The sequence below is a fragment of the Mauremys mutica genome, chromosome 11, assembly GCF_020497125.1.
Source record: "Mauremys mutica isolate MM-2020 ecotype Southern chromosome 11, ASM2049712v1, whole genome shotgun sequence".
In the NCBI taxonomy this organism is placed as follows: Eukaryota; Metazoa; Chordata; order Testudines; family Geoemydidae; genus Mauremys; species Mauremys mutica.
Window position 1 is genome coordinate 11254350 of NC_059082.1, and position 17181 is coordinate 11271530.

Genomic DNA, 17181 nt, shown 5'->3' on the forward strand with positions numbered 1-17181 from the left:
TGTGGAGAAAATTAATGCAATTTTCATCATAATCCACCCGTACAAATAAGATCCGTACGGAAGGTTTCCACATGCTAAATCTAACACAAATGGAAAATGTCAGCTGTTTGCTACTGGATGAATCTGATTTTTATTTGTTTGGCTGGAGCCTTTCTGAACTATGCTTGTAAAACTTGGCGTATTTTTGGTACCAACAAGTATAACGGAAATTTTCTTATATCATAAAAAATGCCTTTTTTCCTTTGGGGATTTCTTTCCCAAGCATAAGACACTTCATATTTCTTGGAAGCTGGCAAATAACTCTGCTTGCAGCCATAGGCTCATTTGATCTGATCCCATTGCATCTCACTCACTATTTGGATGAGAGACCCCCAAAGTAACAGGTGATGATGCAGGAAGTGGAGTCGATTCAGTAGTGAGCAGTTTTCCTTATTTATCTATGGTAACTTATGTGCCCCCTGCTGTATCTGAGCACCTGCCAATTTTTAATGTATTTAACCTCACCACACACCTGTGAGATGAAGGAGTGCTATTATCCCCATTTTATAGATGGGAAATGGAGACACAGAAGCTAAATGACTTGCCATGCAGGAAGTCTGTGGCAGAGCAAGGAACTGACCCTAGGCTAGTGCTCTAATCACTTGATCATCTTTCCTCCAAGTTTCTGCTAAACCAATTTCCAAACCCGGTATTGTCAGCAACTTTGTTTTGTCTCTTTTCGAGGAAAAAAGAAAAACTAAGATCCTGACAACCTGAGGTCATGAAAGAGTCCATGCCACTTCCAAAAGAGTATTACAAAATCCTTATGAATTGTATGTAACTTTTCTATATCTTCGTATTGGGGGGTGAAAGATGCCTCAGTGATGTAATTTTAAAACAATCCCCACTCCAGACAGCTATAGCCTGACAGACCCCAGAGTTGACATGATACAGTCTGAAATCTGCATCCAAGATGGCAAGAATCCGAGAAGGCATTCATCCACTGAGCAGATTGTGCCAAAGGGACGAGGCATTCTTATCTTTCACAGTCTTCTGTGTCGGCATTTGTGGGGAAAGGAGGAGCCAGCAATTAAGACTTGTCATTTTCAAGACTGATCGTTTAGGTGGAAGGGAGTTAATCTGCTCTTCTGTTTTTGAACTAAGCGTCTGTGTGTTTATAATTTGTAAACAGTTCATCTCTCAGGGGTCGTGTTACAGTTCCCAGAAGCACGGTCTGTTATGTCTAACATGCAACAGAATCCAGAAGAGCTATGTGTGCGAGTATTTTGATACAACATATTAATGACAGGAAACAGAAACAGTGACCTTGTATACTATGACCCTACTAGCAGATTTCAACTTTAGGAGTTCCAGTAATAGGAAAAAAATGTATATTTTTCTTTTAAATGCAGACATTGCATTGAGATAATGTCATCAAACTCATTTTTCTTTAACCCACAAGGATGTTCCGACCACCCCTAGCACCACCACACTTGAAAAAGTATGAAGAGACTGAGGATAGCTAAATGTACTGTGACAAAGTTCCTCCTCTGCCTTGGTGGGTTCTGCACTTTCTGGTGGATTTGCTTGCCTCAGAGGGTTTCGGCAGTCCTCAGTTTGGGTCATTTGGTTAGTGGCACAAACCTGCCATTCATTAGGCTAACCTCATCACTGGCCGACATGGGGAAAAGGAGGAGAACAATCCCCTGCAGTCTCTGCTGGCCCACCTAAAGGGTCGGGGGACAGGCCAGAGACCTTCCCCTCTGGTGGGACCCACAGTCCAGATCAACTCCTCTTATATCAAATAGGGGGTTGGGGGCATGGGGGGAACCTGGGCCCGCCCTCTACTCTGGGTTCCAGCCCAGGGCCCTGTGGATTGCAGCTGTCTATAGTGCCTCCTGTAACAGCTGTGTGACAGCTACAACTCCCTGGGCTATTTCCCCCATGGCCTCCTCCCAGCACCTTCTTTGTCCTCACCACTGGACCTTCCTCCTGGTGTCTGATAATGCTTGTACTTCTCAGTCCTCCAGCAGTACGCCTATTTACTCTCAGCTTCTTGCACACCTCTTGCTCCCAGCTCCTCACACGCCCCCTCACTGACTGCAGTCAGGTCCTTTTTAAACCTGTAATAACAGAGCTGGCCCAGCAACTGCCTCTGATACGAAAAGCTCCACCCAGTTTCATGAGTTGGCCAGTTATCAGGAGTACTTACTGCATATAGCAGTGAGGGCTAGAAGCAACACTGACCACGGCATCATGGCCTTCCCAAATAACCAGCATTTTGAACACGGTCTCTCAGGAGCATTCCAAAAAAGAAGTGGTAAAAGAATGGTAAGGTCAAGTTTGGAGAAGTGCAAAATGCAGAGCAATTAGACTCATATCTCAATTATCCATGTGCAAAAACAGAGTAACCCTATGAAAGTCGGTGTGGTTACGTCAGTGTAAAACTGGACCTAAATATTTTGGCTTTGCAATAAATGAATATACCACATTGTTCTCTGCTGATTTTGGACAAAACGCTTATTTAACAAATCTTCAAATGTCCATTTTTCATAAGGTGAAATGAACTGTGTGCTTCCCCGTAGCAAAACAGAACAACCTCCCTTCATCCCAACCCCCCTTTCTCCCCTCCACATACACACCAGTGACACTAGTTCTATTGTTCTAAACCATGGTCACAGGCACATGTTTTGGTCAAATTCATGGTTTAACTGTGTGACAGACCCAGGCCAGTGGGGTACAGGAGTCTGGTAGAGGGCAAATATACTGGTCACTGGCTGAGTAGTTTTGTAGAAGCAGCAAAGAATCCTGTGGCACCTTATAGAGTAGTTTTCTGTCCCCTGAGTGACCAGAGCAGGGGCTGCAACTAGAGTAATCGGGAACCTGCTAGAACCAGTTAAGGCAGCCAGGCTGATTAGAACCCCTGCAGCTAATCAAGGCAGGCTAAATCAGGGCACCTGGGTTTAAAAAGGAGCTCACTCCAGTCAGGTGAGGAGGAGCCAGAGGAGAGGAAGTGTGTGTGAGGAGCTGGGAGTAAGAGGCACAAGGAGCTGAGAGTGAGAGGGTGTACTGCTGGAGGACTAAGGAGTACAAGTGTTATCAGACACCAGGAGGAAGGTCCTGTGGTGAGGATAAAGAAGGTGCCTGGAGGAGGCCATGGGGAAGTAGCCCAGGGAGGTGTAGCTGTCATGCAGCTGTTACAGGAGGCACTATAGATAGCTGCAATCCACAGGGCCCTGGGCTGGAACCCGGAGTAGAGGGTGGGCCTGGGTTCCCCCCAAACCTCCCAACTCCTGATCAGACACAGGAGAAGTTGACCCAGACTGTGGGGAAGATCACTCAGGTGAGCAAATCTGCCAAATAAGTGCAGGACCCACCAAGGTAGAGGAGGAACTTTGTCACAACTGTTTAGAGCTTTAAGACAAGCTAGATAGTTTTCTCTGAATCAGCATGCACAAATGAAGAAAAGTAGTGTGGCAAAACGGAAGTGAGTAGGCCTGTCCAAGTGAGTAAACCCTGAAGAATGAGGCAGTACACCAATAAAGATGAAGGCTCACATTTTCAAAGCTGGTGCCTAACGTTAGGAAACTGCTCTCATTTTCAGACACACTGAACATCCACCACTCCATTGAAAATCATGCAACCCTTAGTTTGAACATTTTAGCCATGTAAAGTATATTTATTGTATATTTAGCCATGTAAGTATATTTATTGTAAATATAAAATAAGTGGGAGGAATGATACAATGTGCTAATATGTGAATCAGACTGTATCATGATTACAGTTGGACAAATACTACCGAAAATGTAATGATAAAGATTTATTCAAATAAAAATGGTCAATTTACTTTTTATTAATTTTCTGCAAATTTCAGTGCACGGTGACTTTTGTTTGGAAGACTATTCACCCCGGGACCACTTACACAAATATGTCTGAGCACAAATATTAGCACCGGACGTGTTCAGTGGCCATCAAGAAAGATTCTTGTTGGCTTTAGGATCATTCATTTGGCAGAAACAACAACATTTGATTTAGCTGACCAATCACACAATGCAAACAGTGAATTATAAATGAGAAGACTTGAACTGATAGTTGTGGTATATAAATTGTGAGAAATCCACAGTCTGAAATAAATTATTTGTTACATAATTTTGAATAATAACTGGTAGCTGTATAAAACTCAGATTTCTGCTCAGTTTTTTTTACATTTCTATCAGAACAATAAGTTAAATTTAAAGAAGTTGTTCCCAGCACATAGCTTGTTTAGATCTAACCCTAATGTACATAAGTGGGTACTGTTAAGGTTTTGTACATTAACTATGACTTTGATTTACTACTGAACAGTTAACAATTTCATTTTAACATTCCATTAACCTATGGAATATTCAAGAAATGGCATGTCAAGTTATTATGAAATTCTGTAAGTTGCATATAACCTTGTGAATATTTATGCCCTAATATCTAAATTCCTTTTTCTAGCTGTTATTCATTAAATAATTCCTTACCTTTTAGTTCTCAAGTATTTTTAGACTATCAGATTCCCCTTCACTTAGTTATGTTTTTTTTGTAAGATGTATATATTAAGTTCTCGTAATCTTTCTTCATATGTCATGCCTTCTAATCCTTTTTATCATTTGTCATCTTGGTTTGATAAACTGGAAAGAATCCAATCTATTTTTCAGAGTGAAGAGGGAGGATGAACAAGTACATTCAGATAAACTACGAGGTACCTCTTCAACCACAATCCTTTGTACATTTCAGGAGCCAAACTAAAACCAACATTTTTGGAGGGTCTGAAATATTGAGATAACTCTCCCCAGACCTCCATAAATCTCAGCATTTCTGGTCTCCAACTTGGACAAAAACTGGAAATACCTCAATACCAAAAGAAATATTATTCATGTAGAATTTCCACCTAAGATCAGAACTGGAATTGTTAAGAAATGTTATACCCAAAAGAGTCTGTTTTCCCCATGATTCCCAGGGGACATCAGTTTTTATAAGCTTCAAATAGGCATCCACACTTTGGAATGCTTATCCCAGTGTTTCCCAAACTTGGGACGCTGCTTGTGTAGGGAATGCCCCTGGCAGGCCAGGCTGGTTTGTTTACCTGCCGCGTCCGCAGGTTTGGCTGATTGCGGCTCCCACTGGCCACGGTTCGCTGCTCCAGGCCAATGAGAGCTGCAGGAAGCGGCGTGGGTTGAGGGATGTACTGGCCGCCGCTTTCCAGCAGCTCCTATTGGCCTGGAGTAGAGAACTGCGGCCAGTGGGAGCTGTGATCGGCCGAACCTGTGGACGCGGCATGTAAACAAACTGGCCTGGCCTACCAGAGGCTTTCCCTACACAAGCGGTGTCCCAAGTTTTGGAAACACTGACTTATCCAAATGAAACCTCAGATATTCTCAGGTTTGCCCATCATTAACTGAAACCGCCTCTCCCCCAATATCCCGCAGCCTGTGCAGAGTATAAATCGCAATCTCCTGGAATAAGACTGCATCGTTTGTCACATGTAGGTACATCAGATAGAATGAAATAATGCACACTTACCTTGTCATCCTCATCTTCATCCTCATCTAGGTATGTGGTCTCCTGAAAAACATATGTCCATATTAAAATTCCTCATTGACAGTCAGAGGTTCAAAACATTTACATAACTCTTATCACATTTCATTTAGCTGTAAACCATTTTTATTGTATTACTCTATGTTCAAGGTCCTTTTTCCCCAAGATCAGGAACAATAGCATGCAATAACCTATGCAAATTTTAAGTCTACATCAAGGTATTAGTGGTTGGGCCCAGTAGTTTGAAGGCAAGAGGCTTTTAAATTCATTGCCAAGTTCTACTGTCTGTAAACAGCTTTGTTCTTAGTCTGATAAATGAACCAGCTGGTATGTCAAGGCTGAAGATTCTATACTCAGTTTGTTCTATCCTCACTGCTACAATGACTGCTCTCTCCCTTTAGGGCCATTACAGAAACATTAGACAGGAGAAAATACATTAGTATGAACATAATCAATCTCAAGAATCACATACAGATTTCTATACAGCATTATTCCTTCAGTTTGACTCCCACTCTGACAGGTAGGGAAGAAAACAAAAGACTTGGCTAGGGTGTGAACTTAGGGACCCCTGGCTTCAATTTAGGTGTTTTTCTAGCTGAGCCTTTAACAGGATCCTTCAAGTTAATTTAGGTCTTGCTTATTCAATAGGAAGATTTGAATTACCATATTAAAATGTTTAAACATAGCTGAAATGTGGGGATGTGAAGGATCATAATTAAAGGTTGCTTTATTTAGGGAGGTAGTGGTATCTATTCATCAGAGCAAGGGCCTGAGAGCTAGGATATGAGAGTCCTACCTCCAGATGTGCCAATGTCTTTACTGAGATGCCTTGGGTAGCTAGATTAATAATAATATTTTCCATATCTATGGCAGCTCCCACCCGAGATTCTCAAAACACTGCAAATTCTGATGAATTTAGCCTCACAGCAACCTAGTAATGTACACTAGGTTAATATTATCCCCATTTTACAGCTCAGGAAACTGAAACACAGCGTTTGGGTTCCACATTTCCGGAGAATGCTACATGCATTCAGAATGGACAAAATGAAGTTTGGTTTTGAAAATTTATATGTCTACATAGGCATGAAGAAAACTAAGCTACTCCATCTGCAGCCAAGGTCAAGATGAGCAGAAAGAATAGAACTGTACCCAAACCATTGGTATTTGAAAAAGGGACAGTTATACTACTCACTCCTCCCACCCAGAGCATATGCAACTCAGAGCAGTACTACCTATTTTGAGCTACAGGAGGTATACAGAGTTGGAATACAGAAAGCTCAGCATCTGGGTATCAGAAAAAGAATCCAGGGGATATTACAGATGCTTTGACTAGCTAGATGCTCAGTAAGGCTCCAATCCAGCAAAGCACTTGGGCACACATGTAACTTTGTTCACTGGAGAGTGTCCTGTTGAGTTTAAATGGCACTACTATATGCACCTATGGTGTGCATTACTCCCAGGTTGCATATGTAGGGGGAAGTGACCAACTTTTGATTAACCAAAGTCTTGTTGAAAACAGCTATTCTGTACTTTTCAGCTGTATACGCGGTATCCATCACAAGCACTATAAAGATTTCAGTGAGATTCTGTTTGCTAGGGTACACAACACACTCATCACTGAATGAGTGATGGGCAGTGGCAGCCATTAACTCTGCACTTTCCTGGCTTTATCTGGTTAGTCAGTCTCAACATTATTTTATAGATTATCTTTTATATTTAATAAACTATTTGTCCTGGATTCTCCCCAGTGGGAAATTCCTATTTTGGTGATGGAATAAAGGACTCAGGGAACACACACAATACACTTATAAATACTTTGGACTTTACTGAGATTGGAGATTAGCGGATTCTCACCATTTATCCTCATGTCAAATCTGCATAGAGTGGCCTGCTATTGGAAATATGATTTTCATCATTTTGTGACTACTTTTGACCTGGGAATGACTCAAAACTTCACTCGGAACAACTTGACCAGCTATTTTTTGGAACATCTGATCCTAGGATGCCATTTATTGCTTCATTTAAGATCTCCATGTGGTTGCACTATGTTAAGTTGCTTTTTGTGTGCACAGATGACAATGCTTTTCTATGAACATTTCAAAAAGGGAGTTTGCCTGGATATCATTAGCAGAATTATCATAAAGGTTTAAAACAGAATCTTCTAGGTGTTAATTTACTCTATTTCTTTCCAACTTCAATGTCCTGTGCTATGTATAACATGTCAGAAGAGTGCTAACATTAATATCACAGAAATGACATTTCGTATCATAATAGAGTTTCATGCTGCAATTTACTTTGGCACAGAAAATACTTCTATTCAAAAATCAGTTCTAAAACTGAAATCTAGCTGATCTGAACAGTTTTGTTTTTCTTTTTAAAGTCACAGTAAAAAATAAGATGAGGATGATATCGATCTCACAGAATAGATTTTAAAAAATTGGCCTCCCTTTTGGGGTTGTGTTGGCCTTCCTCAAACTCATTAAGTCCTGAATCATTCCTAAAATATAAACTGCAGGGCTGGGTATGGATCATGGGGTTCAAATCATGCCTCCTTGCAATCTCAAAGATCCCAGGGCCAAGCTCTGTCCCATTCTTTGATTAAAACTATTTGAAACTTTGCAGCTGTTTAAGAGCAGTAAGTTTTGTCCGACGATGGTTTATGACATGAAATGAACCATGGAACTCTAGAGACGATCATTTTGTTTTTAACAGGACCCTAGAAATAGAATCCCATTTAGATACAGAACTAGCTGAAAACCAGTAAACTGTAAGATCATTTTTGCTCAAAGGCAGATTCCAACTGGCTCTGAAACATTAGTGTTACTTTACTTGCCTGGGTGTCCTGGGCACTGCTGACCTTCCCTGTCGTGATCAGAGAGAAGTTGTAAACAAAGAGCAGCAACAAAGCCAGAGGCACCATGTAAAGCTCTATGTGCCAAACAGTGACCACAAATACCTAAGAGAGACAAAGCAATAAGAGGGGATTTATACAAGTGTTTAAAGAGAAACATAATAAACCCTTTCAATCATTATCCCTGCTAACATGCATCCTTGAATCTCTGTTAACCTCATTCCCACCCACCCCCCTTCAATAAAGAAAATCTACCCAGACAGCTTATTCTCTTTCCATTCTGTTTGATCCATTAGGCTGACGTCTGTTAGCTTCTCTGTTCCTATCTCCTCAGAAGAGTACAAGGCCACCAACATAATGCTAGTGCACAGGAATTATTTCCTCTTTGCTGGGACCCTGCCAAGTCTGGATAGCCATTGTCCTCAATGCCAGCTCATAACAAATGCACTTGGCTACTTTTTAGAGGGTAAATCAACTCAGTTTTGTCAAGCACTAATAGCCAGCAGGTTCAATGGGAGTGAGATGGAAACCTGCCGCCCCAAGAGCTGCTGTACATCCACTCCCACAAGATGATTAGATGGTGGATTTTTACAATGCTTTATTTATCTGCTGCTGCTTCTTCCCTGTGCCCAGGCTGATTCCTCATCACCTGGGGTGGCAAAGCAGCTCCCATATTGAATGGTGTGGAGAAAGAGTATAAGGAATGGTTATTTACCCCTTCCCATGATGCAAGAACCAGGGGTCAGATGCTGAAATTAATAGGCAAAAGGTTTAAAACAAACAAAAGGAAGTATTTCTTCACACAATGCACACTCAACCTATGGTACTGGTTTCCAAGGCATGCTGTGAAGGCCAAAAGTACAACTGGGGTTCAAAAAAGAACTAGACAGATTCATGGAGGATAGGTATATCAACGGCTATTAGCCAAGATCATCAGGGATGCAACCCCAGACTCTGGGTGTCCCTAAGTCTCTGACTGCCAGATGCTGGGACTGGATGACAGGGGATGGATCACTCAATAATTGCCCTGTTCCCTCTGAAGCATTTGGCATTGGCCACTGTCAGGACAGTCTACTGGGCTAGATGGACTATTGTTCTGACCCACTATGACCATTCTTATAGGACAGGGCTCTGTGGTGAGCAGGATGCACGGCCTCCCTGAGTGGGATCAAAAAATCCTGTTTCCCAGCCACCTCTCCACACTGCCTAACCACATTATTTCAGTTGTGTCTGGAGCCCTCTGGGCCTACAGTAAGAGTATGATTTTGCTCATGGGGAGCGATACCTGAACTAGTGATGCCAGAAACTAAAAGCAGAAGCCAAATTTCAAAGTAAATTGATCTGCAAAATGGTTCAGAGAGGGATGGGGCCTCCCTGATGGAGATTTAGAACAAAAACGGCTGGATTGTTCAAAGGAATCAAAGCAAATCAAACAGTTTTTTGATCATCAGTTCCTTCCTATATGCAGATAGCAGTAAATATTTTTGTGTACTGACATTATCTGAACAGGGTCTCAGCTTGGAGTTGATGGTAACACAGAATAAGATTATAAATTAGGTCCACAATTGCCAAAGGATGCACGTTGAGATCACAACATTCTTTTTTCCAGCCATACAATGCGTTTCCAGGCCAGCCTAATGCTGTAAGTAGCTTTAAGCCATAAACGGCTGCTCTGGAAGACAAGACACATATATCCAAATGCTTTTTGATTTTTCCATCCAGAAATGCTGTTCTAGAATGAATGTTCAAGATCTAAAATCCCATCATTAGAATAACACAGCCAAGGTGGAAGTTACTTAACCCATCCGTTTATTTAAAGGAGGGGAAAGAGCTGTGACATCGCAGCTAACAATCCTTTGCCATGCCCTTTTTCTTTTACAGCTTTAGGTTGGTGAGAGGTGCTGGACTGACAGCATTGAAACTGAAACTCTACATGGCAGGTACAGCATGAGCAACAGCAATGAAAACACCACCACATCCTCCTGCCAATGCATCCAAATTCTGTGAGGGAGAAACTTTCGGGATGAGAGGACGGTTGAGTCTTCACATCTATTAATCCTCAGCCTCTCTGACACTGCTTACAAGAGTGCCAATTAGTGCCATTTATGGCAGTGATTTTGTGATAGGGACACAAACTGATAGCTCCAACTCCTAAGGTAAAGTCCCAGCACCACCAAAATAAATGGGAGTTTTGCCTTTGACTTCATTGGGGCCAGGATTCCACCCCTGGGAATGGGGATACATATACTCTGTAAATGAAAAAAGCTCTTTTTGTATAGGACAAACTTTCCAGTCGTCATCCACCTGGGGCCAAATTCAACCCAGAGACTAAGTGGGGAAAGACTCCACATCCTATCACCCATTCTAAACCAGCCAATCCCTCAACAATGGTATTTTTCACAGACAAGCCCTACTTTGTGTTGCTATGGAAGGAATTAGAGCAGTGGTTCTCAAACCGGGGCTGCTCCTTGTGCGGGGAAAGCCCCTGGTGGGCCGGGCCGGTTTGTTTACCTGCCACGTCCACAGGTCTGGCCAATCACAGGTCCCACTGGCCGCAGTTCGCCGCTGCAGTCCAACGGGAGCTGCTGGAAGTGGCGGCCAGTACGTCCCTCAGCCCACGTCACTTCCAGCAACTCCCATTGGCCTGGAGCAGCAAACCTCAGCCAGTGGGAACCGCGATCGGCCGGACTTGCGGACAGGGCAGGTAAACAAACCAGCCCGGCCCGCCAAAGGCTTTCCCTACACAAGCGGCGGCCCCAGTTTGAGAATCACTGAATTAGAGGCTGTTTTATTGGGTTCTGATTGCCGATAACAAAAAGCCTAAGATATATGCTTTTACAAAATGTATTTAATTCCAGACTACACAGTCCCATATTATTGGTTCACAGCATTGGAAGTTAGAAGGTAGATCACATTTTTCCACACTGTACATAATTCTACTCCACCAATGTATGCCAACATGATCACAGCAGAAAGACAGGAATTTGGACAAAACTGGGATAATACTTTGCTACCTTGAAGGAATGCTGTGAGGCTTTAGTCAATATTCATTGCAAAAAGCTCTGAGATCCGACAAAGAAGGTGCTATAGAAGGTAGCAAAATTCTCAAAAAAAAGAGATTCCTCTGAACCTGTTTCAACCTCAACCCCCTTCTCAGACCTCTGCTTATTTAACATCTTTGAGATACAGTCAAGGATTATTTCAGTTCTGGCCCTAATTCAAACACCACCCTGGACAAGAACGGCCTCCATGTATTTAACAAACCCAAATTTTGATTTTATGGTGGAAGCTCTTCAATGATACCATGTATTGTTATGAATTAAAAATCAGCCTAGCCTGCTGAAGGAGGCTGTATATGCAACACCTATCTGGGATAATACTGAACTCAGTCCCATCATGATACAGAAAGGAATGGCTGGATTTAAGGTCCCAAATCTTCAGTCATCTTTTGAAGTGCCACTGAAGTCAAAGGGTGTCTTCAAGAACCTGCCTGCCTGGATCCAATTGCAGAATCAGACCCTAGTATACATTTTTAGTGCAGATGTCACCATAGCATCTACACTAGATGACCCAACAGAAGTCCCCAATTGTAATTCTAATATGAACTTTCAAACCCTCTGTCCTTTAGTTAGGATATAAAACCAAGATCCTGTTAATTTGCGATCATTAATCCCCTAGCACTTTTTGTACAAGAAAGTCTGTTAGGTCTCCTGACCAAATTAAATTTTGAGTAGTAAAATTAAGCTTATTTACAAAATAGTTTCATAGTTGCAACCGGTAAAGGTTGTTGATCAATTTCTTTCCAAAAGTTACATTGTATTGCTACTGATGCACCAATAGTCAGCTGCCAAGTTACAACCCACAGGTAGCTGCACTTCACTAAGTCTGCTTTGAAAGAGCTGGTTTACTGCTATAGCTAGAGTACCGAGAGCTTTAATCTCTGTTGCACAGTATGGTGGCAAGGGCAAATTTATTTATATATTCAGAAATTAGAAATTATTCAGCCTCAGAGGTATGTGAGGTGATTACTTAGAAGAACACTGTACAGAGTAGTTTATAAGCTATTTGTAAAGTGTATTAGTATATTTTTCCATGGAATGTGCCTTATAAATATTCCCATAGCATCATTCATCCAAAGACATAAAAGGAGTTCCATACAAACACACTAAGTCAGATATTATCATCCTCACTTTATACTTCGGGAAACTGAGGCAGAACTAGGTTAAATTACTTATGCAAGATCCCAGTGATTCAGTGGCAGGACAGGAAAGAGAACCCAGGAGTCCATGCCCAAAGTACTCTGTTCTATCTTAACTTTTTCATAGTGCTTCAGTAGACTAAACTCCTTCTATTAAATATTAACCATTAACACCATCACCACCTACATTGGTAAACTGCATTTTCCAGATGGGAAAAGTTAGCAAGCAAGAGTAGAAGCCAATTTCTGAAATATAAGTAGAAAAAGCCAAAGAATTTTTCTGAAAGGACTGAACTGGGAAGTATAAGAACCAATAAGGAATAGAAATCTAAGAATTATAAAATATAACAACCAAAGTTAAAAAAAAAAACAGAAATGAGACAGACCTTTCTGGAGAAGAAAGAACTCTTGGAGTTAAGATTTAGAGCGGACTCCTGTCTCGAACAGAACACCAGCATCATAGCTTTGGAGACGAGTCCACTTGATTTCAGCTGATTAATGTGTTGCTGTTTCAAAGGGCCTAATAACTACAAGTTATAGCTCTGGAGGTTTGGAAGCCATTTCATCTGAAAAATCACTGAAGAGGAGTCCAACTGTTCCTGTCAAGAAGCATGGAGCTTGAACAACCATGAGAGTGGCCCTTTTGACAGCAGTGTAAAAGATGAGAGAAGGCAATCTGAGCTGAAACCCTTAGAAACATTTTGAATCTGGCTTTTCTGTCCCTCTGGTTCCAATTTAGAATCTGACTATTAAAAACAGATTTTAGATTGGTGTCTCCTGAACTATGTCCATAAAACATTTATCACCAGCAACCCCATAATCATGGGGTAGAATAATTTTTTGGAGATTTAGAATCCTAATTTGGGGGGGGGGAACTGTTGCCAGTGTCAGTGTAGTATCTCTGTATGGTAATTATGAATATTTATCTCTAATAAAAAAATCTTCCCTTTGGCCCATTAAGCCTTTTTGGAAAAGTGAAGGTTAACACCACCACCCCTCTCCCCATGAGCTGTGTGACAGAGTAATTCTTGGGACGTGACAGTGATGGGGAAAGTACAAAGAAATAATTTTCATCAGATGGAAAAAAATAAAAAAGGGAAAGGACATGAAACGTGAGCAAAGAACCTTTACTGAAACTGCAATTTGTCAGGCTGACCATTCGAAGTCCCAGTCCTAAGCAAATGCCTCATCAGTGGAGCTGTGAAAAATGTTTGCAAAACACACCTGCAAAAAACAAAACTAAAACCCCAAACCCTTACACACACCTCACAAGATTTCACTGATCTCAAATCTAAAACCAGCTTTGTCAAAAGGTTTGCTTAGATTCATGAAATATGGGCCCGGTTGGGGTGGGAAACATGAGCTAATCTGCAGTTGTGCCTCCAAGGTATCTGTTTTGGCCCCAAACCAGAACTCTGATTTTGACCTGAGACACAAATATGGTCCAATGAATTGAGCAAGATTCTGGGAAAGAAGAGCTCCCCAATTCTAATCTACCTAAAGGCTAGCTAATGTATTCAAGTCCTTACGTACATAATAGTGACTATCAAATGGGAGTCGCTGTCACAGCTGAATGCTCAATGATGGACAAAATTACAAGATACATCTCTTCAGATAATATCTTTAATCCCTCCCTGTCCCAAACAAACTAAGGGATTTTAGCCATTACAATACGGTATTGCCCTTAAAAAACCCCAGTAAAGATGAATCTCAAGGAAAAAATAGGCCTACTGACAACTATTATTTCTATCAGAGACTTATTCCTATGATTAAAAAGGAAAATACACAAAGTGGCAACACCAAAGAGCAAGCAGCTTTAGCAGCAAGATCTTGCAAAATGTGAAAAAGTCACATTATCAAGAAATACTCTGCTACTACACACATTTGACTGTGACAGACAATCACATTGATAATTGAGGCCACACCCCTCGCGGTGCGCCCCCTTATGGTGCAGCAGTGGCACTGTCTCTGTTTCCTACAGGGCCTTCAGCGGTTCCACCCAACCTCCAATACCTGGCTAGCTCTCTGGCTAGGTCACCTAGAAGTTCCACCCTTTCTGGGGTACCCCCAAAGTACAAAACAAAGAAATGTGATCTCTTCCCTTCCCTCAGCGAGGCCCTGAGGCATCAATCTTCCCCGGTTCCTGGCCCCAGCCAGCCTTCTCTCCCACAGTGAGAGCACACGGTCTGCTCTCTCCCAGTCAGCCAGCAGCTGAGATGGGCTCTCTTTTTCACTCCTCCCTCAAAGACTGACACCTGTTTCAGATATCACAGGGTGGGGGTTATTGGACCCCCAACAGCCCACTGATCCTTCCCTGACTCATGTGAGGTTTATATAATCCACCACAAGAACCAAGTCCAAATCCTGGCCCCCAGCATGAAGTCTGGTAGGTCAGACTATATGCTGGGAAATGCTTCCAGAGCTAGAGCAGCCTCTTTGTCCTACGGATGAGAAGCAAAGGCTGATGCACCCACATAGCGTTGTCTCCAGCAGCCCTACTGTGCAGTAGTGCATCATGAACCCATTGCACTGGTTCTCCAAATCCTCCCCCGACCACCCCAACACGGTCAGGGGAAGTGTACCAAATATGGTGCCTGATGGAAATGGAATTAAAATTCAAGAAATGGTTGATCAGCAAGACTGTATTAGAATTCCCCTTTCATTGTAATGCAATAACATGAGACATAACACATGTGGCAAAAAGAGAAATAATGTTTAAATAAACAGTTGCTGACAGAAGAAATCTATTTGCTTTAGATCTAATTTGCTTTTCTGCAGCAAAAGAATGCGGGGGATCTCAATAGTGTTATGAAGTGTATGTTCTACTGAGCTTGGATCACTGACATAAAAAATGACCCGAAGGAAAGGAGATCTTTAAATATTTATACCATGTTACCTGCTATCACTACATTGCTCTGTGCATCTCATCAGTGTAACAAGTTCCTGATTTTAAGGGTGTACCTCTGGCAAAGAAATGTTAGCAGCCCTCTGCAAACTCTCCGTCACAAACAGGACTAGCTTCTAAGCAAAAAAAATTATGCCCAGAAAGAACACAGTCTCTGTGCATTAGATGCATGTCACTGCACAGAACTAGGGATTAGAAACCAACATATGTTCAGAAAAAGGGCTCTTAACAACAACAAAAAACAACCTCAAAAGGTATTGGTTACACAAGACTGAGGAGCAAAAAGGAAAAGGCCGGATAGTCGTTACAAACGGATTAGATTGTTGCAGCCCTTACTTGGCAACATGATGGAGTAAAAAGGTTAAAGCCCTGCCCCTCTCTCTCATGCTTTGCCCTGTGTAGGGTATGTCTACACTGAGAGCGGGAGTTGTAATTTTCAGCTTGAAGAGACACACCAACAGCTGAATGATCTAAAAATAAAAGTGAAGCCACAGCAGCGTGACCAGCAGGAAGGGCTAGCAGACTGGGTACATGCCTACCGTCTCAGACAGGTACATACTCAGGCAGCTGTCCACCGCGCCATGGTGACCCTTCTATTTTTAGTGCACTAGCTCAATCATAGCTAGCACAGGTATGTCTCCTCGAGGCGGAAATCACCACCTTACCTCCTGTGTGCCTATTCCAGATGCAGTGGGGTGAAGAGAGGCTATTTACCCAACACTCCCTTCCCCCGCTGAGAGAAAGAGGTGGGTAACAGGCATAGCCCTGGCTTCACCCACTCTATTCAGCAACCAGAGTAACTAGCCATGTGCACTGAGGCACGGGGAACAGATTGCTCAGTGAAAAGGGGTGAAAGAACCTACTTCTTCCCTAGAGCACCGAACGAGCAGGAGAGGAATTGGCCTTCTATGAATTATAATTAAGTGTTGCCAACTCCAAGCATTACAAGACATAAGCCATGCCCCCGTCCCCCCAGTCCTCCCAAAAATCATAGATTTGAAAATTCTCCTGCTGTTTAAACCAATGAATGCTGGGTCCTATTTACATGCCTTCTGGTTTTTGAACCTTTGGCAGGGGAAGACACATTTTCAAGCTTCTCTCTGCTGCTGTGAGGAGCTTAAATGAAAGCTGCGGCTCTCATGTAATCACAGGCCTCCCAGAACTGGGGCTTTAAGAAAAATAACAGATACTGTGAGGCTCCCAATACAATCACAAGAGTTGGCAGGCTGCAGTTTCTTCTCTATTTTTCTCATGGGACACCACAGTTATTCACCACCCTGTATTCAGGACAGATGGTACAGGTAAATTCAAAAGTAGTTGTGATTCCTTGCAGAATGTCCAGATTCTGATCTCAAACTGTTTGTACGGTATTGCCACCAACTAGAACCCTGCGTGGGACTATTTTTTTAATCCTGCTCCCATTTTGCCCTGCAAATACCTATCCCACCCACTCCCGCATTGTTTCTTGCATTTTTAACCCGCTCCCCCCCTGCAAAAACCTTTGATCCCACAAATCCCGCAAAAGAGAGATTCCCCCATGCTACTAACTCCCACCCCGAAAACAAAAAAGGCTGGTTTCTATATTATATTTAAAAACAGAATTCAGACACAATATTTACCACTAAAAGAATAAAACAAATCTTGCTTAAACCATGTAAAAATACTTTATAATAAACATCAAATCTC

General features: G+C 42.2%; 1 protein-coding gene across 2 annotated transcripts in view; it reads right to left on the minus strand.

Annotated features, from left to right (window-relative positions):
- MCTP2 (multiple C2 and transmembrane domain containing 2) overlaps positions 1-17181 on the minus strand; it is a 161918-nt gene that overhangs the window by 19438 nt on the left and 125299 nt on the right. For both annotated transcript variants that reach the window (XM_044980842.1, XM_044980845.1), the window contains 2 exons: positions 8375-8497; positions 5527-5568 (listed from right to left, as the gene is read on the minus strand). In XM_044980842.1, coding sequence (XP_044836777.1) covers positions 5527-5568; positions 8375-8497 — 165 coding nt within the window. The remainder of the gene's footprint in view (positions 1-5526; positions 5569-8374; positions 8498-17181) is intronic.